At 42.6% G+C, this 26,274-nt stretch overlaps 2 protein-coding genes across 8 annotated transcripts in view; one reads left to right on the forward strand and one right to left on the reverse strand.

The window, feature by feature from the left end:
- Positions 1–26,274, forward strand: part of LOC101109994 (zinc finger protein 160) — an 82,269-nt gene that overhangs the window by 34,614 nt on the left and 21,381 nt on the right. The window lies entirely within an intron of this gene.
- On the reverse strand, positions 4,025–15,637 carry LOC121816391 (zinc finger protein OZF-like). 7 transcript variants are annotated; one of them, XR_009596443.1, is made up of 5 exons: positions 15,571–15,637; positions 15,126–15,450; positions 12,031–12,098; positions 9,187–9,340; positions 4,025–7,409 (listed from the first exon to the last, which is right to left on the reverse strand). XR_009596443.1 is itself a non-coding variant. In XM_042231229.2 (4 exons), the coding sequence occupies exon 4, from the start codon at positions 7,163–7,165 to the stop codon at positions 5,735–5,737; it is 1,431 nt and encodes a 476-aa protein (XP_042087163.1). In that variant the 5' UTR covers positions 7,166–7,409; positions 9,187–9,340; positions 12,031–12,098; positions 15,126–15,233; the 3' UTR covers positions 4,025–5,734. The 7 variants fall into 6 exon arrangements, 3 of the variants coding, with proteins under 3 accessions (XP_042087163.1, XP_060255084.1, XP_042087162.1); XR_009596442.1 differs by having other exon boundaries at positions 14,970–15,450; XR_009596445.1 differs by having other exon boundaries at positions 14,722–15,450.

The following is a 26,274-nucleotide window of genomic DNA, read 5'->3' on the forward strand; positions in this document are numbered from 1 at the left end:
TGGATTTAATTTAAGCAGTCTGCAGTTGGTCCATACAAACTAGAATGTGAAATACAAGCTCTGCATGCGTAGAAGTAGCTATTTTACACTGACGTTCTACAGAATAGCATTTTGGCTTCTATTCCCTGTTCTCACAGGAGGCGAACTTGGCATTGTGCTCTGTTCCGGAGACTCATGGCGACAGGACTGATCAAAGAATTTTTCACATATTGATAAGTAGGCAAGTCATTCTGATTTCAGTTAACCTGAATTTTATGCTAAGACAGCCTGTTTGTGTCCTTTTTCCTGTGGAGGGAAAAGTCCAGTTCCTCCTTCCTGTGTGTTTCTTCCCTCTGTCTCCTTTACCCTTAAACTACTTCCACACTGACAGAGAACACTCCACTTTCTGACACTTCTGATCAACAAATATGTGGGTGTTTTTTCCACAACAAACAATTGCATGTGACACCAGCTGAGTGTCCTACATTTTAACTCAAGCTCGGCGTTTATCCGATATAGCATCAGATCCCACACATCCTGAAAATCTGCCCCTCCCCTGTCCCCACTCCACTCCCCCCACAACACACTTCAGATGCCAGTAAAAGTCCAGGTTGTCATCTCTGCTTCTGACCAGCTGGCTTTAGATTGGGGTTTCCAAACCCTTTTTTGGTTCATACAAAAGTATACACACAGCTGGTTTATATAGTGCTGCTTCTAAGTCCTGAAAAAAAAGAAAATCTTAACTGGAAGTCCCAAATTTTAAATGTCTCCAGTGGAAACTTAGTATCACACCCCACCAAGCCACACATCAGTTGTAACTAGTCCTCAGTCACTGTAAATGTTCCTGTCCTGGCAATTTTCTCCTAGTTTGTCCACCCAATGGCCTTTCTCCATTTGCATGACACTCTTCAATTAACGAGTGATTCTTCTCAAATATCACCTTATCATTAGAGCATTCTCTGAACACACTGTTTAAATCAGGACTCTCACTCTATCATTGCACATGCACACCTTCACTGTATTTATCACCATCCTGTTTTATTATTGCTGACTTCCCTTACAGAATATAAGCTATTTGAAGATGGTCACTGATTCCCTGCTGTATCATTAGTGATTAGAATTGTTCCTCATTGATAGAATGAGTGAATGCATTTTATCACTACAAAGAAGAAAGCTACTGTAATGCATAAGTTTACAGATCAGTGGGTTGTCATCAGGTAAACCTCAAATTATATTTGTGGCATTGAAACGGAGCTGGCCTCTATGATCCTTGCCTCTGCCCCACCCCTCACCATGTCTTCTGCCTGCCTTTTGCCTGTGAACACTTTAGTCAAAGAATAATTTTAATCAGAAAAGTGAGAAATGCTTAAACAAAGGAAGGAGACTAAATAATAATAATGTAGTCATTAAGCATAGTCAAGGACTGTTAGTTCTTTCTTAAGGGCTGTAGATAATATTCCGAACCATATCCTGTGAGCTGTCCTATAGATACCAAAACCCCAGATGGAGAAGTTAACTACAAGATGGCCAGACTGTACCCAGGACTTGAGCTGCCACAATTCCAAGAATTGACCACAAAGAAATGGGAACAAGTGCACCCCAGAACTAAAGATTAACTGTACCTTAAACAACCAAGACGCTACTGCTAGTCAGACCACTGATGACCAATATGAAGATGACTGTTAGAGATGACTGTGCTATTTCTGCATGTAATCTGCCCCCCCCCCCACCAACACACACACACACACACACACACACACACGCTTCTATAGAAGCTCTCGCCCCTGCTTGTCGGGGGCAGGGTGGGGAGTTAGCCTTTGGACAGATGTCCACCACCCCTCCCCCACAGTTGCCAGCAACTGAAATAAACTTTCCTTTTCCCCAACCTGGCCCATTCACTGGCTTTTGAGCCGTGAGCAGCCAGACCCCCTACCCATACCTTCTGGTAACAGCATCCGATTCTTTACTCCCGTAACATACAACCTAACATTCTGAACATTTCTGATAAATTGCCATGCTATTTTGTGTATACCGTTAATTTTGTGGACAGACACTGTGACAGAGATAACATGAACATCCCAAAGAGATATACTACTTTTATTTCAGTAAACCCAGGATCAGTCTCATTTTACTATCAAAGTTTGTTCAGATCACATATAATCTTTCCAATTTAAGCCAAATTAAAAAAAAAAAAAGACCAGCCAACCCAGTTCATTACAAAGTTCCCTCAAGTTCCCTGCCTAGGGAAATTTTTTTTTTTTAAACATTTGGCTGCATTGGGTCTTGGTTGTGGCATGTGGGATTTTCACTGCATCATGCAGGATCTTTCATCGTGGCACATGGGCTTCAGAGCGTGCGTGCTCAGTAGCTGCAGCGTTCAGGCTTAGTTGCTTCATGGCATGTGGGATTTTAGTTCCCTGACCTGCATCCCCTGAATTGCAAGGCAGATTATTAACCACTGGGCCACCAGGGAAGTCCCCTGCCTAGGGAATGTTAAACCATACTCCCTCTGAGGACTCCAAGTCCTGAGAAAAAACAGCTCGAATAAAACTCAGGACATCATTTAAAGCAATGATGTCTGAATATCAGGAGAAATCACTAAAGTGCCCAAGAAACACCAAAGAAGTGGGCGGGGCTCAAAGGACCCATGCTGGTACCAAGCATGGGTTTGGGACAGACTCCAGGGTCCTCCAGTAGGTGTCCCTGATAGCCTATTGACTACAAGAAAATGTCAACAAAATTCCATTAACAATCAAGAAGGAAAAAGGGAATTTTATTTGAGCCAAGCTGAGGATTATAATTTGGGAGACTCTCATAAAGCTCTGAGAACTGTTTTGCCTGTTAGAAGTCGAAGGCACAGTTGAATATACATTTTTAAGATAAAGGATAATTCATCAATATGACATGTTGATCGTTTTTCATAAACTTCACCAAGGACACACAGTCCAGGTAACCATGTACAAAGCAAGCAGTAAGTCACCATGACCTTTCACAGAGTTGAGAAAGAACACTACTCTTTTAAAAAAATATCTAATTAATATTTATTTGGCCAGGTCTTAGTTGCAACATGGGGGATCTAGTTCCCTGACTGGGGATCAAACCCAGAACCCCTGCATTGGGAGTTCGAAGTCTTAGCCACTGGACCACTAGGGAAGATCCTAGAACACTTTTAAGGAGTTAGATCACTAGTGTCAGAAATAAAAAAGTAAGTTGACCTTTATGGTCAAGGAGGCACTCCCACCTCTGAGGAGCTGTGGTTTATGTGTAACGCAGATGTACACTGCACATTAGGGAGGGAGGGAGGGAGGAAGCCCAAGCAAACAGAAGTGTGTTTTTTTTTTTCTTGTCTTGCCTTGAAATATAAATTTTATTAAAATATGAACTCCAAGCACACACACACAAAGATTATTTTATCTATATTTCTGAAATTTTATCTCCGAGTATTTTTTATATGTTCACCATATCTTGTCACTTCACGTAAAGCTTCAAGTGCACACACACACAAATATATGTAGGAATATAATCATACAGTGTAGATTTACAACCAAGGAGGCAGATTTCAGGGGGCTGAGTCTGAAATTGTACTGCTACAGTATTTTAATTATAGCTATAGAAATAATCTTGGTTACACTATGGAGTTTGTAACTCCAATGTAAATTGTGAATATATATCTTTTTCAAATACTTTGTTTAAATCTAATTTGAAAAGAAATTGTCACAGATGCCATTCAGCCTAGAGAACATGATGATGTATACTTAAGGGTCATTATTATGACGCCCCCAATGCAGTGGGATATGCTTGCATTAACAGAAGGCACACGATTCACTAAGGATCACAAAAAAGATTGGGTTTCCTTACTGGCTCAGATGGTAAAGAATCTGCCTTACACTGCAGGAGACCTGGGTTCAATCCCTGGGTTGGGAAGTTCCCCGGAGAAGGGAATGGCTACCCCCTCCAATATTCTTGCCTGGAAAATCCCATGGACAGAGGAGCCTGGTGGGCTATGGTTGATGGGGTCGCAAAGAATCAGACACAACTGAGCAACTAACACTGTAAAAAAAAGATTACATTTTATTCATTTGGATATGAGAAGTATGATACATTCTAATAAATAAAATGGTATCAAAATGCAACTCTAGAGGCCAAATCCGCAGCCTTCACAGATACACTACTCTGATTCTTTTGATGACTGTCCTCTGTAACATTATCCCTTTGGTTTCCGAAAATGAGACGAATTTTGAATATTTTATATATACAGTAGCTATTCCCCTTCAAAACACAGGGAGACCACTGTTCCACCCCCATTTTTTTCTCCCACATATGCCTTCCCTGAAGTTACTTAGCATGCACACATGCAGTGGATAATACAATATTATGTTCCAGGTGTACCACAGAACTATTTTAACAACTGTATACAGGATGAACTAATCACCCCGGCAAGTCTAGTAGCCATCTGTCCCTGTTCAAAGTTACTATCACTGACTATACTCCTTGTTTTGTATATTACACCCTACACTTCATTATGTAACTGTAGACCTGTACCTCTTAAACCTTTCCTACTTCACACACAAGGGCCTCCCTGGTGGCTCAGACAGTAAAGAGTTGGCCTGAAGTGCAGGAGGCAGGGGTTCCATCACTGGGTTGGGAAGATCCCCTGGAAAAGGAAATGGCAACCCACTCCAGTATCCTTGCTTGGAAAATTCCTCGGACGGAGGAGCCTGGTGTGCTACAGTCCATGGAGCTGCAAAGAGTCGGACACAACTGAGTGACTTTACTTTCACTTTTTCACTTTCTTTCACTTCACACACACCTGCCCTTCTGGCAACCATCTATTTGTTCTATGTATGAGACTATTTTCCTTTTGTTTTCTAAATTCCACATATAAGTGAAATCACAGGCTGTGTCATTCTGACTTATTGCACCCAGTCAAATACCCTGTAGAGTTGTGTATGTTACTGGAAATGGCAAGATTTTGGTTTTTCTTCACAACTAATATTCCACTGTATGTGTGTATATATGTGGATGTGTGTGTATATGTATATATATATATTTTTTCCTTTTATCTATTTTATTGATTCATCTATTGGTGGACTTTTGGTAGGTTTCTTACCTTGGCTACTTTGTTTAAAAAAAATTTTTTTTTAATGTGGAACATTTTTAAAGTCTTTATTGAATTTGTTACAATATTCTTTGTTTTGTGTTTTGTTCTTTTGGCCTCAAGGCATGTGGGATTACCTCCCTGACCAGCGATTGAACCCATACCTCCTGCAATGGAATTGCGGATTCTAAGCCACTAGACTACCAGGTAAGTCCCTTACCTTGGCTATTATAAATAGTGGTACAATGAACGACAAAATGCATATATTTTTTGAACGAGCATTTTTGTTTTCTCTAGGTAAATGCCCAGATGTGCAATTGCCGGATTATATGGCAGCTCTATTTTTAATTTTTTGAGGAGTGGCCATAGTCTGCCATAGTAGCTACCAATTTACAATCCTACCAAAAGTGCTTGAGGGTTCCCTTTTCTCCTCATCTTCACCAACCCTGTGAGTTGTCCTTTCGATGCCAGCCCATTCTGACAGGTGTGAGGTGGTATCTCATTGTGGTCTTGACTTGAATTTCCCCGATGATTAGTGATGCTATGCACCATATCATGTACCTTTTGGCCATCTGTAAGTCTCCTCCTCCATGATGGAGTCTCTCAACCTGAGTAGGGCTTGAATACTTGCACAAGTTTTGTGTCAGGCATTACATTTTAAGGTTTCTTTCTACTATGAATTGTCGGATGAGCCCCAAAGCTCAAGTTCTGAATAAAAGCACTGCCACACGTGTTGGATTTATGTCTGTTTTCAGTATGCCTTTTTTGATGCCTAGTAAGGCTTGCAAATTGGGTATAAGCTTTGCCACATTCATGACATTTGTAAGGTTTCTCTCCAGTATGGATGGTTTTATGTTGAGTAAGGTATGAACGCATTGTGAAAGCTTTGCGACACTCATTACATTTGTAAGGTTTCTCTCCAGTGTGAGTCCTCTCGTGACCCCAAAGTTGGGAACGTTGGATAAAGGCCTTATCACAGTCTTTACATTTGTAAGATTTTTCTCCTGTATGAATTCTCTGATGTGCTATAAGGCTTGAACGTTGGGTAAATCTCTTGCCACACACATTACATTTGTGTGGTTTTTCTCCAGTATGAATTCTCTCATGACCCCAAAGTTGTGAAAGTTCAATAAAGGCCTTACCACACACATTACACTTGTGTGGTTTCTCTCCAGTGTGCATTTTCTGATGTCGAGTAAGGCGTGAAAATTGGGTAAAAGCTCTGCCGCACTCACTACATTTGTAAGGTTTCTCTCCAGTATGGATTGTCTCGTGCTGAGTAAGATTTGATCTCATGGTGAAGGCTTTGCCACACACAGTACACTTGTACGGTTTCTCTCCAGTGTGGATTTTCTTGTGTTTGTTAAGGCTCGATCGCTCGGCAAATGCTTTGCCACATTCATTACATTCGTAAGGTTTCTCACCACTGTGCATCTTCTCATGACTCCAAAGGAGCGAATGCTGGATAAAGGCCTTACCACATTCACTACATTTGTAAGGTTTCTCTCCAGTGTGCATCCTCTGATGATTTTCAAGGTGTGAGTTTCTACTAAAGACCTTGCCACAGACATCACATTTATACGGTTTCTCTCCTGTGTGCACTCTCTGATGTGTAGTGAGATTAGAACCCTGGTTAAAGGCTTTGCCGCACACATTACATTTGTCAGGTTTCTGTCCAGAATGGATTCTCTTATGATTTCTGAGATTTGAGCTTTTGCTAAAAGCCTTCCCACAGTCATTACAGTTGTAAGATTTTTCTTCAGTGTGTGTTCTCCTGTGTTGTGTGGGTAACACAGGAGGTTCCACAGTAGGAGGAATTCTATGAAGTGGGGAAACTGAGGAACCATTGTTAACTGACTTCTCAACTTGAGGGCCTCTATACATTTTCTCCTCAGCTGGAAATCTCTGCAGTTCAGCCACCTGTGCCTGCAGCCTTGCTCCAGTTCTACTGTCCAAATACCTTATATCTTTGCTTCTAGCAACGCTCATGTTATTTTTCATCGTTAACCAACTTCTTATGAATTGCTTGTCATGCACGAAATATTCATATGTATTACTTCTTACAGAAACACTCTGAGGAAAATTCATTAAGGATTTATTATCCTGATTTTCTCTCTGAGATTTTTGTTATGGGTCAAAAGCACTTCTTTGTCATTTCTTGCATCATATCCCCACTCAGTCTCACTCTTCTGCATATTTTCACAGACTTCCTTGAGGTCAAAATCCTTGATGCCATGGTTTTCATTTCCATATAATTCTCCTAAATTAGTGTTCTCTCTTGGTGATAATTTGTTAATTGCAAATCCAGCAGAAAGGATTCCTATAAGATAATCTGGAAAATAAATATATTGAATTACATAATTATACAAAAATGTGTTTAATAGCATGTGGCAATATAAGAAAAAAATATTTAAAAAACTCTATATATCACAATGGGATTCCCAGGTGGCACTGGTGGTAAAGAACCCACTTGCCAATGCAGGAGACATAAGTGATGTGGGTTTGATCACCTCCTCCCTGGAGGAGGGCTTGGCAACTCACTCCAGTATGCGTGCCTGGAGAACCCCATTGGCAGAGGAGCCTGGTGGGCTACAGTTCATAGAGTTGCAAAGAGTCAGACACAGCTGATGCAACTTAGCAGGCATGCATGCATGCAATCCATGATAAATCTAGCAGGTTAAGTTAATAAATAACCGCAATTATACCAAATAACAGTTTCTGGCATTCTAAAGGATTCTTCCATAAAAACAGAAGAAAGAATATATATTCCAGAAGGAATATATTATAGCAAAAGCAAAATATATTTTGAGAATTACTGAAGTTTGTCTACCTTCTGAGAAGTTCTCTCAAGGATATAAAATGTGAAAGGGAATGAACGAAACAGTCCTAGGGTCAGGACAACAGAGAACTTGATATGTATTAACTGAAAACCAAGAGAGATCAAGGGAAAAGATGACTCCTGAGAGAGCCATCTCAGTCCCTCTCAAACCAAAGCATCGAAATGGTTAGCGGTGTCCATTACAAAATAGAAAATAGAATGCTGTAGGTCACAACAAAGCCCTTTCTCAGCTCTGAATGAGCCACAGCATCATGGTGGAATGGAGTTTAAACTTTATATTTGAACAAGTTTGACTGTATGGGATGGATCTCCTTTGAGATCCGCTAAGAAACAAACTATTATTTTTCTACAGACAATTCCCACTTAGGAAGAATTTCCCGAGCAATATTTAATGGAGCAGTTTACTCTGTGCCCACTTGAGCTCCTATCTGTATTCACATCTCAATCTATTCATACTTGTCTGATTTTCCCCAATTTTCACTTTGCTTCCAAAGTCCAGGGCTCTTTCCCTTGCTCTAAGATGAAGATAACATTCAGCTTATAAGAGATTTCAATTCATAAAGTAAAATGGTACACGACATGCTAGGCTATTACAGAACACATGCCCACTCTTTGTTCAGCTAAGAAAGAAAATTATAGATGGGTCTAGAAATGCATCATAAAAATTAGTCAACTGACTGCCTCCTGAAGTTTTAGATTAAGTAGGGTCAGGAAAATCCACTGCAGAAGGGATAGGCTACCCACTCCGGTATTCATGGGCTTCCCTGGTGGCTCAAATGGTAAAGAATCTGCCTGCAATGTGAGAGACCTGGATTTGATCCCTGGGTTGGAGAGATCCCCTGGAGGGGATAGCAACCCACTTCATTATTCTTGCCTGGAAAATCCCATGGGGTCGCAAAGAGTCAGACACAACTGAGCCACTAAGCACACCACAGCACAGTGTGCAGATTATCTAATTAACTTTTAAGAACTACTGAATCAAAAACACAAGGGTGGAAGCACAGAATGAGATGTTTTAAAAAAATGTGCTGTAATGCTTTCTGACTACTAATATTCTGCAACCACCACTGATCAAGCACGAATGCCCAACTTCTGAAGAAATGAGAAGTTATAGAGTGATAAGCCATGTCATGAAGGCTTTTCATTCTGAATCCAAACAGCTTCAATCACTCTCTTAAGAACAGGGATTTGAAACTTTAACAAGCATGCCAGGGGATCCCAAGTTTGAGACTCAGAAGGGAAAACTCAAAAGATACATAGAACTAGTTACCAGCTTCTGGCGAGAAGTTATCATCACCCAGGGAGACCAGGTTCCTGTAGGTCTCCAGCATCACGTCCCTGTAGAGGGCCCTCTCAGAAGGGGCCAGGCATTCCCACTCCTCCTGAGAAAATTCGATGGCCACATCCTTGAATGTAAATAGTCCCTGAAAGGAAAGCACATTTCGCCAAGTGGACAAGGAGCAAGCTCCGAGTCTGACAAAATTACAGAAACAAACGTAAGGATTGACTTGGTTGGAGCAAATGTCCTGACCGATCTGTAAGATAATTTTGAGCAAGTTACTTTTCTTAAATTTTTTTAAACTGAGGTGAAATTCATGTAACATAAAGGCAGCTATTTTAAGGTACCATTCAGTGAGTGGCATTTAGTACCCTCACAATGTTGAACAAACACTTGCCTATCTAGTTCAAAAACATTTTATCATTGTTAAAGGAAATTTACCCATTTAACAATCTCTTCCCGTTCCTCTTTGGCCCCCATCCCTGTATATCATAATGCTTACTGTCAATTATGCATTTACCTACTTGTGATATTTTCATATAAATGCAATGGTACAAAATGTGAGCTTTTCTGTGTGGCTTCTTCCACTTACAATGGTTTTTTCAATTTATCCATAATATGGTATCAGTACTACATTCCTAAAGTATTCCTTTTTCAGGGCTGAATAATATTTAATTCTATGACTACAACACGTTTTACATATCCACTCATCTCCTGATGGCCATTTAGTTTTTACCACTTCTTTCCTAATTTTAACAGTTCTGCTGGAACTTTCATGTACAAGTATGTGTGCAAATACCTATTTTTAACTTTATTTTTTGCCTGCACCTTGTGGGATCTTAAATTTTAGTTCCCCAACCAGGGATTGAACCTGTGCCCGCTACAGGGAAGTGCAGAGTGTTAACCACTGGACCAGCAAGGAAAACCCTTTATTAATATTTTCTATTTGTTTAAACACAATTCTCCCACTTTCCTTTAGTTCTTTGTCCGTGGCTCCCTGTAGCTCTTTAAGGATGTTTAAGATGGTTGATTTAAAATCTTTCCTTAGAACTTGCAAATTCTGTTCTTCCTTAGAAACATCATCATTAATGCAGTAATCATGCTTAAGCTCTGGTGAAGGAAATGGCAAGCTGCTCCAGTATTCTTGCCTGGAGAATCCCATGGATAGAGAAGCCTGGCAGGCTACAGGCCACCGAATCGCAAAAGAGTTGAACAGAACTTAGTGACGAAACAACTACAACAACAATAACATGCTTAAGCTGCTCAATCTGGAGAAATCCTTAGGCATCTGTACTGCAGCTAGCCTGCTCAAAAGCAGCCACTGTGAGATCTTTTATAACAGTAACAAATGTGAAACCCTTGTGTCTTCATGACGAGAATGATCCAATGAGGATGTAAAAAGGAAAATTACCTCTATGTTTTCTAAAGTGAAAGTAACTCCAACATGTATGGCTTGTGAAAATTTAAACTTGCAGAATAAATACCATAAGAAAAAATTTACTGAAAAATATTTTCTAAAATCACATGACAATATAAGATGCATTTTTATTAAGATTTGGGTTGAGAACAAAGAGTTGTTCCTGATGGAGACATTAAGCGATGCTGGAAGACGTGACAGAGAAAGGGACGTTTTACTTAAAGCTTCTAATCTGCATCACTACGTGGAGTTGAATCACAAGTGTATATACATGAGATGTTTAATACAAAAAAAAAAACAAACCACTATTTGTTATGGTGACCTGTGACCTCTGATGTTATGACTAAAACATAACTGAAGGCTGAAACATGCTGAAGGCTCCGATGATGGTTAGCATTCTTTTTTATCAATATACAACAGTGAATAACTATAATGGTAGAATCAGATCATGGCTCCAGGCTTTCTGATGGCAGAAGGTTCTGCTCCTATGTCTTGGCTGAATTATAACCATTTTAATCGAAAACACCTGCTACATGAGAGTCCCTACTGGAATACCTGGGTCTTTCAGCCATGAATGTGGTATGAATGAGATATAGAGCTTTTTCTGTTAGTCAATTAAGTTAATTGCATTTTTTACAGCTAATTATGTACTAAAACATGACTTCCCAGGTGGCACTAGTGATAAAGAATCCACCTGCCAATGCGGGAGACATAAGAGACTCAGGTTCAATCCCTGGATCGGGAAGATCCCCTGGAGAAGGAAATGGCAACCCACTCTGGTATTCTTGCCTGGAGGACATGGACAGAGGAGCCTAGCAGCTATAGTCCATGGGGTCGTGAAGAGTTGGACACAACTGAAGCGACTTAGCATAGCATATGTACTAAAACACTCTCTTCTACATCCTGTTTCTATTTGGGAACTTCCCATTTTAAAGTACTGATATTTTAGAGTCAGAAACACAATGATTCACTCAACTTCAAATGCATTCAAAAGCATGTTTCCCCATGTAAGTCTTCCTTTCAGACTTCTTCAGGTATTGTGAGCATTGGAACATCACTTACCATATGTAGCCTCTTTGACCCTGGTTTATATGGAGCTGAAAGGGCTTGCACAAGGGTTCTCTGAACAATCCTTAGTGCCCTACCTCACTGACACCACAGAGCCTACTCCTACCTCTAATCTACATCTGAGTACAAAACCTTTCACAGGAGGATCACCTAAAAGGACTGTCTTCCCAAATGCCAGGTCACTAAGTCACACTGAGGAGGAAATCTGCAGGGAAATGAGAGGAGATTCAGGGAAGGCCCTGGGTGTAATTAAATATTTTAGGCAAGAAACTTCATAGAGAAGTTTAACAAGTCCAATTCCTGTCATTTTAGGAAAGAGTTAACAGATCAACAAAGAATATGACTTTCACCTGGGAAATGGCCATCCCTTCTCCTTTCTTTCCTCTTCCTCTGATCTTCTTTCTCAGGTAAGATTATTCTGTGCGACCAAAAAAAACCACATCTTTTAATGTTTGGAATCAACAAACCTCCCTCCCCTGCCACAAGTATCCACACAGAAAGAAACTTCCTCTGGGGGAAAGAAGGTTCCCAGTGACTGGAGGGATCGGAGACACAGAACTCCTATCAGAAGACCAATATGTGAGTTTTCACCCCTTTCTTCAACCTTTTCTCCTGCTGGAACCCCCACTCTGCTGCAACTGCACCGTCCTTGGTCCATATGACATTCAGCCAAAGGAAACTGTCTCCTCCCGGTTCCTGGCTCCTCCCTGGGCAGCCAGCATCCAAGGACTGGCTGATACAGGATAAGATGCTCATCCATCCAACAATCTGGGTTTCCTTGGTGACTCCGACAGTAAAGAATCTGCCTGCAATACAGGAAACCCAGGTTCAATCCCTGGGTCAGGAAGATCCCCTGGAGGAGGGCATGGCAACCCACTTCAGTATTCTTGCCTGCTTAATTTTTTGTACATAATCTCTGCCTTCAGTAAAATATACTTTGTATTTTTTATAACAAATGTCATAAACCAATAAATACTGTTTTTTGCACTTAGTTACTGTGCTCCAATGTTTATGTGAAGACTAACTCAACAATTATTCTAAAGTCACACTTGGGCTTCCCTGACGGCTTAGTGGTAAAGAATCTGCCTGCCAATGCAGGAGAAGTGGGTTCCATCCCTGGGTCAGGAAAATCCTCTGGAGAAGGAAATGGCATCCCATTCCAGCATTCTTGCCTGGAGAATCCCATGGACAGAGGAGCCTGGTGGGCTACTGTCCTTGGGGTCGCAAAGAGTCAGACATGACTGAGCAACTGAACAACAACAAAGTCACTTTAACTTTTTTTTTCTATTTTGTTGAAATATAACTGATGTACAATACTACGTTAGTTTTGAGTATACTACAGAGTGATTTGACATTTTCGAACATTATGAAATGATCACAGTAAGTCTTAAAAAGACTTCATGTTATGATACAGAGATAGACACAAGCTAAGAGAAAAGTTATGTCTTTATCCCTGGTCCTATGCCCTCTGCCCTTAAGTTTTTCATAACTGTTGGAGGACTGCAGCACATTTCAAATTCTCATTGTAACTGGCCACTCATCCCAGAAAATCACCAGATGCAAAAACAAGACCAACTTTGCAAATTATTTCTCTCGGAGGATCTCATTTGCTCAGACTCAGAAAACCGGGTCAACTTTACTTCTCCATGTTACAGGTGGTGCATGCATCTCACAGGGGAAGGGATTTACCAAGTTACTTTGAAGAAGTCTGAGTTGAGTGAGCAGAACTGAGTGTGAGTGGCAGCCTGGATAGGTTTAAGCTGAAAGAGTTTGTCCTATTTGCAAATTACCTTATTTATTTCTGAGCAAGAGAGACTTCTTCTTCAGGGTTTAATGAAAGACAAACATTTAATTCCTCTACTGTACAAAAAAAACAGGACAAAAAATGCAAGCCACATCCATCCAGCCCACCCTTCAACATCTGCAGAAAAAGGATGAAGGGGACGAGCGAGGAACATCTATTCAATTCTTAGCTGGAGACTTCAGCTCAGAGCTCACTAACTTAGCAGATCTTTTAAGGGAGGAATAAAGTTGTTAAATACCAAAGTAACTGGTGAATCTAGGTTTTGAGTTTTAAAATATTATCAACATCCGTAACCACAGACCTAGTGAAATACTGTAAAGTTATTTACCAGACATCAAAGAAGAGCTCCAAGTTAGGATATAAAGCATACAAACCTCATAATGTGAACAATCAAATTAAGAGGGAAAATAATCTAAATTTAAAGGGGAGGAAAGCAGTACCATTAACAATGCCCATTTTAGCGGGCGTCCCTGGTGGCCTAGTGTTTGGAAGTCTGCCTGCCAGTGCTGGGGATACGGGTTTAATCTATGGTCCAGGAGGATCCCACATGTCTCAGGGCACCTAAGCTGGTGCGCACAACTACTGAGACCCTGTGCTGCAACTACTGAAGCCCGCAAGCTCTAAAGCCTGTGCTCTGCAACAAGAAAAGCCACTGCAATGAGAAGTCCAGTGCTCCATGAGTAAGAGTAGCCCCTGCTTGCCAAAACTAGAAAGCCCTTGCAAGCAAGGAAGACCCAGCACAGCCAAAAACAAAAATAAATAAGTTAATTTTTAAAATAGTCATTAAAAAAAAAGCACCAGGTGGTGAAAGAAATTCGTCCTCCATTTCTCGGAGGAAGACCTAGAAGTGACAGTTAAGCCTCTGCCTTCGGGTTGAATAGGGACTGCAAATACAATTATCATCTGATTCCAACACCTGGTTTTGCAACTCTCATCTCTTCTGCATAATTTACACAAGTCAACAAATTTTATAAAAATTAGGTTGTAGAGCCACAAATTCACTACTTCAGAACTTAACAGTCCATACCCAATCTACTCAATACTCACCTAGGTTTGGGTACCCCCCGCTTTCTCTACCACTATGTTTTTTTTTTCTCTGTATATCTCCCCGGATCCTTCTGTTTTTCTCTTCTCCTTTGCCCATTTCTGCGTTTCTTCCTCTTTTTTCTATGCATCTTTTTGTTTCCTTCTCTTTCTATTCCTCCTCCCACAGACTGGCCTCGCCCTGTTGTAATACCTGACGTTCTTGCGGCACAGTATTTCTGATGCCTCTCTAGTTGCAGAAACTTCTGCCTCAGTATTCCCTTTCCGCTCTCCTTAGAGGGAGGTCAAGGATGATCCATCCTCCAGGAGTGAGGACTTGTCAGAACGAAATCGGGCCGAGGAGGGTGAGGTCGGGCAGGGGAGCCGGGCGTCGGATAGAAGTTTGAGAAAGGGAGTCAGAGCAGGAAAACAGAGCTGCAGGAGGTCAGCGTCTATACGGACCGAAGGCAGAAAGTTGGGGCCGATGCCTGCCTCAGAGCGATTTTAACAGGAACCGGGCCCAGACTGCCGGGACCGAGTCTTCAGGTGACGCCGCAACAGGCGAAATGAGAGGACTCAGAGCGAGAGCGACGGCGGCGTTCAGGGCTTTTAACTTACTGGGGGCCGCTCCGAAACCCCGGCCGCGGGCCGCGATGCTAGAAGAACGCATAGCCAGGTCACCAACGAAACCAAGACTTTCTCTTCCGAGGGTACCCGTTGTTCCGCGGAAGTCACTTCCGGCTCTTCAGGGAACTGCGCGTGCTTCCTGGGGCGGGACTGTGGCTTTCGGGTGGATGGAGGGGCCTCCGCCTGTGGTCCTCGGACCTGCTCCTCTTCCCTCTGGACAGGTTTCTCTACTTTGGATCCTCTGCACTTGTCTGCTGTCCTTTGAAGCCAGGCCTCGGTGCAGAATTAGAGATGCGCAGGCCACTTCTATTAGAAGCTGAAAGTTGAGAAACGTGGACAGAGAAACGTGGTGGGCTGCAGTCCGTGGGGTCGCACAGAGTCGGACACTACTGAGCGACTAATGCTTTCACTCCCCCCCACCCCCGCACCCACTTACGTGGAAAGGGCCAGCAGAGGAAGAAACTGGATCCTCTGAGCAGCGAGGATGCAGGAGCCCTGGACCTAGGACGGGGCTTGGCGCTGTGGGCGGGGTTGGATCCCGGAACTTGAGACCTCAGGCAGTCACACCTTTTTGAAAGTGAAAGTGAAGTTGCTCAGTCGTCTCCACTATTTGCGATCCCAAGGACTGTAGCCGGCCAGGTTCCGCTGTCCATGGGGATTCTCCAGGCAAGGATACTGGAGTGGGTTGCCATTTCCTTCTCCAGGGGATCTTCCGGACCCGGGGATCGAACCCGGGTGCCCTGCATTGCAGGCAGACTCTTTACCCTCTGAGTCATTAAGATTATTTATTTTAAATTTATTTATTTATTTTCGACTGTGCTAGGTCTTCCTTGCTCCTTGTGCTTTTCTGTAGTTTCCTTGTGGGCTTCTCCTTGCAGTGGCTTCTGTTGTTGCCAAGCCTGAGATCCAGACCTTTCTGGCTTCAGTAGTGGTGGTACAGGGGCTTAGCTGCCCTGTGGCATATGGAATCCTTCCTGATCAGGGATTGAACCCTTGTCCCCTGTACTGGAAGGCAGATTCTTAACCGCTAGACCACCAAGGAAGTCCCACAGCTTTTTATTTACTTAACCAAAAGCTTGAGTTTTAGAGCGGGTGATGGACACTGGTAGTGTGACAGGAAATGCAGAACTGTGCATGTGGGGAATGTGCAATTTTATACTCGCTTTCCTCCTGGGCTTCCCTTGTGGCTCAGCTGGTAAAGAATCCACCTGCAATGTAGGAGACCTGGGTTCAATCCCTGGGTTGGGAAGATCCCCTGGAGAAGGGAAAGGCTACCCACTCCAGTATTCTGGCCTGGAGAATTCCATGGACTGTATAGTCCATGAAGTGGAAAAGAGTCGAACACAACTGAACGACTTTCACGTCACTTTCCCTCCAGAGCATAATTTAGACTTCTGTTTCCCATTCACTTGGAGGCATCAGAAACTAAGTGAGGAAAAATTTCAACCCTAAACATGTCATTATCCAAGGGACGCCTTTGGAGATTGTGCGCAAGGAGTAGGCTACAGTCAGGCGCTTGAGAAAGAAGCTTTAGGAAGGAATTCAACTATATATATATATGCAGTATAAATTTTTTTCTTTTACTTGTATCAGGCTAGTGGATTTGAAGAATAAGACCATTTTGATAGAAATTTCCACTTCCCAAATATCAACTATTAATGTTATCTTCACTGTAGTTCTGCTGCTTATTAACTTTAGCTCATGAGAAGAGCTGACTCATTGGAAAAGACTCTGATGCTGGGAGGGACTGAGGGCAGGAGGAGAAGGGGACGACCGAGGATGAGATGGCTGGATGGCATCACAGACTCGATGGACGTGAGTCTGAGTGAATTCCGGGAGATGGTGATGAACAGCGAGGCCTGACGTGCTGCAATTCATGGGGTCGAAAAGAGTCGGACACGACTGAGCGACTGAACTGAACTGAACTGAACTTTTCTTATGCACTTTAGCATATTTCTGAATGATTTATCAGTTGAGAACAAACATATCTCCTTTGTCCAAGGCTCTGGGGCAAAACTCCAAAAACCTTTGGAATTTCCACTAACTGAACACTTTGCTATACAGCAGAAACTGATACAACATTGTAAATCAACTACCCTTCAATTAAAAATAAAAAACACGATTGGAGTTTCCTGAATGACAGACTTGTTTTTGTTATTATGTTAATAAGGTAACTTTGAGTGGGGGTTCCATACAAAATTTTGGAATAGGAGCTTAGACCCCAGAAAAACCAACCAGGTTATGAGAGAATTGGAATATTACACAGTGGTGAAGCTCAATGAACTAGAGGTACATATGTAAGAAGAAAATCTTCTCAAAAACAATTGGGAGAAAAGTCATGATACAAAATTAGATAGCATAAAGACATATTTATAAACATTTTTCACTCACAGAAAATAATATTTAGTGTTAAAAGTATGTATGTATGTGTTAGAATTTCTAAAAATGCTTGGGAAAGACAAAGATCAAGCTATAGTTATGTATCAGATACATATGTGATCAAATGAAAACGCAAAGCAAACAGGAAATAAGTTTATCTTCCGGTCTTGTGGATGAGACCTGCCAGGTCAATTCCCATGGACACCCATGATTAGATCTCATGTGATTGCATTATATTTGATGTCAGAGGGAATGAAAAGCCCAATGAAACAAGAAGGCATCTTGAAACCAAAGCAGGGAGGTAAGGATCTTTATGTAATCAATGAATCAGTTTATTGTAGGGTGACTGACTCCAAGAGCCTGATCTAGATCAGGGTGACAGTGATAAGAGGAAATTTTCACAGCTGCCCTCCACACTGCCCCAGAGCCATTCTGACAACTCTACAGTTAACCTAGGCTATCTGGGTAAATGCTTGGAAGCAGAATAAATTTTCCTAAAATTTATGAATGGATTCTGTCTCTTCTAGGATCATCACATCAGGAGAGGGAACAGATAAAGCATCCATTTGTTCACATGGGACTAATTCAGTAGCATCTCTGTTCTCCTGTTTTGACAGATGTTTACTGATGCAACTTTCATGAAAATTTTGGGTTTCGTGGTATATTGGTAGTGCTCAAAAGGTTTGTTTTGTGAACACTCCATGGCTTGTGAAACTGTGACCTCATTTCAGATGGAATCTAAAATTTTAATCTAAAGAATGAATGCTATAAATGGTACAGTTTGCAGAATATCTCAAATATTACCCATGAAAATTAAAAATTTTACATCACCAAAAACCGACCTACGTGGCATGTTTATAGAATTATGTTGTCTCTAAAACAGAGGGCTTCCCTGGTGGTAAAGAACCTGCTTGCCAATGCAGGAGAGGCAAGAGATGCGGGTTTGATCCCTGGCTTAGGGAGATCCCCTGGAAGAGAGCAGGGCAAACCATTCCAGGGTTCTTGCCTGGAGAATCCCATGGACAGAGGAGCCTGGCAGGCTACCGACCACGGGGTCACAAAGAGTGGGACTCGGCTGAAGCGACTTAGCGCACATGCATGCCCCCAAACTGTAAGGAACCTAAATGTCCAACAAATGATGGATAGATAAACGATCACCAGTCAATCTGTAAAACTGAATGGCAGTCAGCAATGAAAAATAATAAACTCTTACTCTGTGCAAAAATGTGACTGAATACCAAAGGCATTATGCTGAGTGACAGAAACATACAAACGGATAGTATTCAACCTTAGAAAGGAAATCTTGTCACATGCTACAGAATGGATGCACCTTGAGGACATTATGCTGAGCAAACCATGCCAGTCACAATAACACAAGTATCATATGATTTCACTTACTGAAATATCTATAGTCGTCAAATTCATAGTTACAGAAATAGTAGGATGGTAGTTACTGGGGACTGAGGGGAGGGAGACCCAGAGAGTAATTTAATGGGTACAGAGTTTCAATTTTTCAAGGTGAAGAAAGTTCTAGAGCTCTGTTGCCTAACAATGTGGATATATTTGAGCTCTGTGAATGTGTGTGCGTGTCTCTGTGTTATTACTATTTTTTTAAATTACCATTATACTTAGTTAACTTCCATCACCATGGTGGTGGTTTAGTCGCTAAGTTGTATCTGACTCTTGCAGTCCCCAGGCTTCTCTGTCCATGGGATTTCCCAGGCAAGAATACTTGAGTAGGTTGCCATTTCCTTCCCCCAAAACATTACTGTTTACTTTGTCACTAAGTGATATGGAAATAAGACGACAAAGGCTAAAATAGATTTCTGAAACTTTAATTTCATTTTTGTTACATAAAAATTATATACATTTATATGCTGAGACTATATGATCCCAGTGTAAAATGCAAATCAAAACTATACAGAATTAAATACAATAATATATAAAGCCAACAATAATATATATATGAAATTTAATATCCTCTATGAAACCATGGCAAATTGAAATCTATGAAGTAGGAGAAATCCAAAAGTAGGTACATAATAAAAAATACACAAGGTCAAGAAACCTTTTCATATATCTTGACTTAGGTTTTATCTAAATTAAACAAAAATGTGGTGGCATTACCATCTTTCATCAACCTGAAAACTATAAACATTTCCCAAGACAGATTCTTAAAGCTTTGTGAATATCTGCCTCCATGGCCTGGAGGTGAATGAGGAAAGATCTAGTGCTTTTTCAGACCAAAAAAAAAAAAAAGGGTATGAATATGTTTTCAGTTCTACACTTCAAAGTGTGCAAATACATGTGAATTACATCCTGATATTTGCTCTCATAAAAGACTGCCAGTGTGGTACATTCACCTCAGCTTTAGCCCTCCAGAGAGGCAAGGGGCCTGGGAGTCAGTGGGGTAGGGTGGGGGAGCAGGGGGAGAGGGGCGAGTAGGTAGGCGGGAAGGGTGGTGGTTATTAATACACCAACTTGGTTTTTCCAAGATACTCAAAGTGCATGCATTGTCTAGCATGAATTTTAAACTCTGTAATCTGAGTCCTCAAGGAAACCCAGATTTCACCATTCTGAGTCCATTTCTCAAGTTCCTCTCCTATCACCAACCCCGGGTTTGTGACGAACAATCGGCCCTGCTGGTCATTTTGGAGAATCCAGGGGGTTTCAAGGCTTGGCTCTCACTGTCAGAGCTGTGGTCTCTGCTGAGCAGGCTTGGGTCCCCCTGTCTCAAATCAAGCTTCTTCTGACTCTCTGACGTCTAGGTGGACTGGCCTCGGAGCTTGGCCCTTCTCCTCCATCCTTGGTCAGCCCCGGAGTACCCTGCGCTGGGGCTGGAGAGAGCCAGCCCTCGGCGGGGAAGGCATAGGCCGCCTGGTTGGCCATGGCGTACGTGGTCTGTGCTGCCGCCCACAGAAGGCCCCGGAGCTGGGCCAGCCGCTGCCAGCACTGCGGGGAATATCCCGGCTGCTTGTGCACGTGGAGTATGCTCTGATAAATGGCCTCGGACATAGAGCGCAGGGAGGTCACGAGGCTTTTTCGGAGTGGAGGCACCTGGTCTTCGGGGGACCTGGATCTGGGCTGCTGGCTGCGCCCAGGGCGCCTCGGGTGGGGTCTTCTGGAGCGAGGAGCCCAGGTCTTTTCGCTAGAGCTGCTGCGGCCAGACTCAAGTACCTTCCGTTTCTTGTTTTCCGAAGTCACACTGGGTTCATCTGGAGAGGCCCCTACGGACAAAGCATACGGGTGAGAGACCTGCCACATCAATTTCCAAGGACCCCCCATCCCAGGGATCTCACCACACGCCTTCAGGTACACCCCACCTCTCCTGCGCCACACCCTCAGCTCTAGAACGAGGTGATGCTGCGCCCATCTTGGGCGCTCAAATGCTCCAGGGACCCCAGAGTTTCTAAACGCCTTCAGCCGTTGGACAACCACGCACTGGGCAGGTCACCTGTTTTCTCTTCACACACCTCGAGACCCAAAAGCAAGATCCTACCTGTTCTATCGCAGGTGCGGTCCCTGGAATCCATCTTCCGCTTTCTGGAACTCTCGGAACTGGAACCGCGTTCTGAATCTGTGGATCAGGTGAGAGTTTTGAGTGACTGCTTGCCACCCGTGCCTTGACAACCTAGCTGATCCCTGACACAAGAAGCCAAGATCGCAACAAAAGCTGGTTTGCCTGGTACGCATCCTAGAGTTCAGGATGGGCAAGGCCTGGCAGCCAAAGCTCACCTAGTTCCCTGCCCAGGGAGACTGGGGTACCCCCTGTTCTGTTCCTCTTCTCCAGAAAAATGAAGTCTTACCTGAAGGAGCAGTGCGTCTCTTTCTGTCTTGGGTCTCATTTTCCTTCAAATTCTCTTTCTCATCCATCTCGGGCTCCAACCCTGGAAAAAAGAGGGAATGAAATGACTGCCCTCCTTGAGGGACGCTTTAGTGTTTAGTCCATCCCTCACCCGTATTTCTGGGCAAATCTCTCAACTGAGGCCCTGCAGACGCATCCTATGCGAACTGGAGCCATACGGTTCTGGGGGATCATCGCCACAGTACTCAGAGCCCTCATAGGACTGAGGTTCGGCTCCTATCACCAATCTCCAAATAAAATACCCACAAATTAGATGTCCCTGATTCTATTCCTCCTTTCCACCCCAGACCAACAGCTCAGGTTCCTATCTGGCCTCTGGACGTGGCTAAGTGGAAAGACAAGGTCTTGCCTTTATCTTCAGATCGTTTCTCCTCCCCATCTGAGCCTCTTTCTTCCACGGAGTTCTGTTGGAGTTGGGAAGAGACTATTTCGCCTTTCCCTTCAGAGAGTTTCTCCTCCACATCAGAGCTCTTTTCTTCAAAGGAGTCCTGTTGAGAGGGGGTCTGGTCAGTGGGTTGTTCCATGGAAGGGCTGTGGGGGTACCGGTCTTCTGAGCCGGATTCCATCAGGAGCTCCAAACGAAGACCCTGCTCTCAGAGAGGTTCAGAGTGAGACGTGTCCACTGGAGGGATGAACTGGCCTTTTATTAGAACTTCAGGGGGCGTGGCTTGTTCCTATTGGCTGATTGGATTATGCCTTCTTCTCGTGAGAGTAGGAGCCTTATTTGTGGTTGTACTGTCAGACAAGACTGAAGCGATTTAGCAGCAGCGGCAGCCATTTCCTGTTCCCTGGAATCTTCCCGACCCAGGGATCGAACCCTCGGCTCTTAAGTCTCCAGCATTGGCAGTCAGGTTCTGTACCACTAGTGCCACCAGGGAAGCTATGGTTTTAAATATTATACAAATTGGCAAAACCTAATTGTAGCACGTTGTCTCAGATGTATACATTTGAGAAAAAAGTGGAACGTATGAAGTAATGGTAAACACCTATAAAACATTCCATCCAATCAGGGGGATGGGATCAGTGATTAGGTTAGGATGATGGGATTATCTGGAGGGCATAGCCAGTGGGTCCTGAGACAGTATAAAGACCAGCAGAAGAAGGAATTCTAGTCTGCAGTTGCTTCTCCAGTCATCTTGGTGAACATTCTGTCTCCAGTGGTTTTGTGCAATGTCCACGTATTTAATCGGCTCAGGACAGAGGGCAAGGACACAGCTTAGTTCTCATTTCTCCTAGAGAACTCAAGGAATCCCTCAGAGAAATTGCTGAGTGGGACAAATCTACTGAGGACCAATTTGAGTGTTGAGGTGAGGATTTGTTAATTGTTAAATAGCATTTCTTGGCATCGTGCCTGCTTCACGAAATACTTCTAAAATGTCCATTTTTAGATGAAAGTCAAACTTTTTAAATAATGGTTACTCGGAGACTGATTTGTGTGTGTGTGTGGCGGGGGGGGGGGGGGGGGGGGGTGGTGGTGAGCGGTTGGATTATCAGTTATGGAGCCCTGTTGTCTTTGAGCAAGGGCTTTAAAAAATTGTGAGTTGTTAACTTCTCTCTACCCTGGTGTACTCAGGAAAATTAGTTTGCAGCTGATTTAAATTCAGGACCCTGAATATTTTTAATGCATGTTTTTTTTGTTTTTTGTTTTTTTTTTAAACAGGGTCTATTTTTATTGCAGTTTTTAGCTCACAGCAAAAATGAGCAGGAAGCTCAAATATTTCCATGTACCCCGCCTCCCCAACTCACGCATATCCTCTCCCACTGGCAGCATAGGCTTAAATATTTTAAACATAGTATATAATTGCAAAGTTGTACAGTCATATGTCCGTCTTTCTAAGATCATATGGAATGCCAAAGACCAAATTATATTTCTTCATTTCTACACACTGGATATAATTTGGAGTGTGACAGAATGGTTAACAACCACTAGAACATTCCATCCAATCAGGGTAGGTGGGCGGGGCTCTGTTACCATGTGATTAGATTAGGATGATGGAGTTACCTGAGGGTGTGGCCAGGAGGTCCAATGGTTAAGACTCTGCACTTCCATGGCAGACGGCCAAAAAATAAAAATATAAAATACTGAGTTACTCATTTATTTTTATCCCAGTGTGTTTAGCAGAACAAATTTGGAGCTGGTTGAAATTTAGGACCCTGATCATAAACCTGTAAGAACTATGTGGAAACCAGAGTTACATTTTCTTTTTAGAAATTTTATTTTATCTTTTTATTTTTTGGCCTCCTCCCCTGGAAGCGCAGAGTTTTAACCACTGGACTGCCAGAAAGTCCCAGAGATGAGTGATTCTAACTTAATTTGTGTTTGGGAAGTGCTTCCTCAGTACTTGAAATTGGTCATGGAAAATATGAAGAGAAAAACACACTTTATTCTAGACCAGCAAATATCCCAGTCCCATGACCAGATATACCGTGTGCTGACCCTTTCTTTCCTGTTCCTGGTAGAACTGTCTTTTCTTTTTCTTACTATAATCCATTATGGTAAATTTTATTTACTGCTTATGACAGCTTGTGGAATAGGATATATTCCCACTGCAATCTATTTGTATTTCCATTAGATCCTATTGATTTTTTAGTCAACCCATTCCATCCTTTCAGAGTAGTTCCCTGAATGACGAGGCTTCCCAGGAGATTCAAGGGTAAAGAATACACCTGCAGTGCAGGAGACATGGGTTTGATCCCTGGGTTGGGACGATCCCCTGAAGGAGGAATTGGCAACCCACTCCAGTATTCTCCCCTGGAGAAACCCATGGACAGAGGAGCCTCACTGGCTACAGTCCATGGGTCAGAAGAGTCCGAGAGCACTGAGGGACTAATGTTTTCACTATATTGTTTAAATGAAGTAGTTATACATGTATCTTTCTAAAGTCATAGGGAATGGCAAAGACCAAATTCGACTATTTTTTTCAGGTTTATACTTCGAAATAAAGTGGGAGTGTAAAAGAATGGTAAAAACGCAATACAACATTCTATCCAATCAGGTTAGGTGGGCGGGGCCTCGTCACGTGATTAGGTGAAGGAGATGGGGATATTGGGAGGGCGTGGCCAAGGGGGGCGGTCCTAAGACAGTATAAAGGCCAGCAGAAGCCATTCTGGTCAGTGGTCTCTTCTCTCTCCATCCAGGTAACGCTCTGTTCTCCAGCGGTTTGCCCAGTGTCCACATATCTGAGCGGCTCTGGACAGACAGCAAAAGCACGGTTGAATTCTTTTCTCTTTGGGGGCCTCAGTTTGTCTTCAGCAAACTAGGAGATTGGGAAATCTCTGCCGCGGTCCATTTTCAGGCATTGAGGTAAGGATTAGTTAATTCTTTGCTAGAATTTCTAGCACAGTGCTGATTCACAAAATACTTCCGAAGTGTTAATTTTTACATGAAGGTTAATGTCTTTTATACAGTAGAATGTTTCAGTTATATAAATTTATATGTATTCTTTTTTCATATTCCTTTCCATTCGGTTTGTAGTAGGATATTGAATATAGTTTCCTGTACCATACAGTAGGACCTTGTTGTTTATCCATTTTATATATAATAGTTTGCATCTGCTAACTCCAATCTCTCACTTCATCCCTCCCTCACCCCTCGTCACCCTTGGCAACCACAATCTGTTCTCTATGTCTGTGAGTCTGTTTCATAGATAAGTTCACTTATGTCATATTTTAGATTCCACATATAAGTGAAATCATAAGATATTTGTCTTTCTGACTTACTTCACTTGTATGAGTATCTCTAGGTCCATTCATATTTCTACAAATGGCATTATTTCATTCTTTTTTATGCCTGAGTAATACTCATATTTACCACATTTTCTGTATCCATTCATCGTGGATGAGCATTTAGGTTGTTTATGTCTTGGCTATTGTAAATAGTATCACCTTATTTTTCATTAATTGGTACTCTGTTCCCAGTAGAAGAATAGGTACATATCCTTTGAATAAAAGGTAGCAGGTGAGATGGTAGGCAGAGAAGACGGATGGAACTTGACTGTCCTGTATGTGGGAGGTTCTAAGAATGTCTAAAATTCAATGGCCTAAAATTCAATGTCTAAAATAAAATTTCATTTTCTTTACTCCACAGAGAAAGAGAATCTCCGAGGTAAAACCAGCAGCGATGGACCCCAGCAAACTTTCCATGGAACAGGGTAAAGCATTCTTACAGGAGATCGGGATCCCACAAAGAGATGTAAGTACTCGAGGTTTTAGGTCGGGCAAGTAGGATGCTGAGGAATAAGGTGGACTTCCGCTCTGGTGTCAGTGCTAAGGCAGGCTTTCCTGTGCACAGGGGTGAAATTCAGTGATGAACAACATGGGTGCTCATAGGAAAGGGTGCTTGGAGATTGAGTTCAATCATATGACCAATAATTCAATCAATCAAACTCAATCAAAAACTGAGTTTCTATCTGATGGAGACAAAAGAGAACCAACATGCTACGGCTCTGGCTCTTCAGTTCTCACTTGGAGATTCCCAGTATTCCCTTAACACCCCACGTTCAGCCCCTGCTGCCTGCTCCTTGAAGATAACAAGAAAACACATTATGGGGTTGGAGGAAAGAACGTTTACACTCAGACTAGCATTACATTAAATACCTTAGGAAACTGGGAGTGTTTTTCATCTTCTGTAACCCCAAGGCTTCTTCCTGGGTGCAAAACTCAGATTGTATGTTGGTTCTCTTTTGTCTCCATCAGCTCGACTTGATGACAGAGAAATGGGTAGTTGATGCTTCCGTGGAGGTTCTGCTACGGTTCCCTCTATCGCCAGGAGAGGACCCAACTGCCCGCTGTGTCCCCGATAAAAAATGTCAGCCTCCAGAGCACAAGCCTCACGGAGCTCCACAGAGACCTGGAGTCCAAGAGGAGAGGTAGGTCAGACATCAGACAGTGATGTGG

Source organism: Ovis aries, chromosome 14 (assembly GCF_016772045.2).
Source record: "Ovis aries strain OAR_USU_Benz2616 breed Rambouillet chromosome 14, ARS-UI_Ramb_v3.0, whole genome shotgun sequence".
Taxonomy (NCBI): Eukaryota; Metazoa; Chordata; class Mammalia; order Artiodactyla; family Bovidae; genus Ovis; species Ovis aries.

Excerpts from the sequence above, each read along its gene's own strand:
- LOC121816391 (XM_042231229.2), bottom strand. The coding sequence starts at position 7,165 with ATGAATTTTCCTCAGAGTGTTTCTGTAAGAAGTAATACATATGAATAT.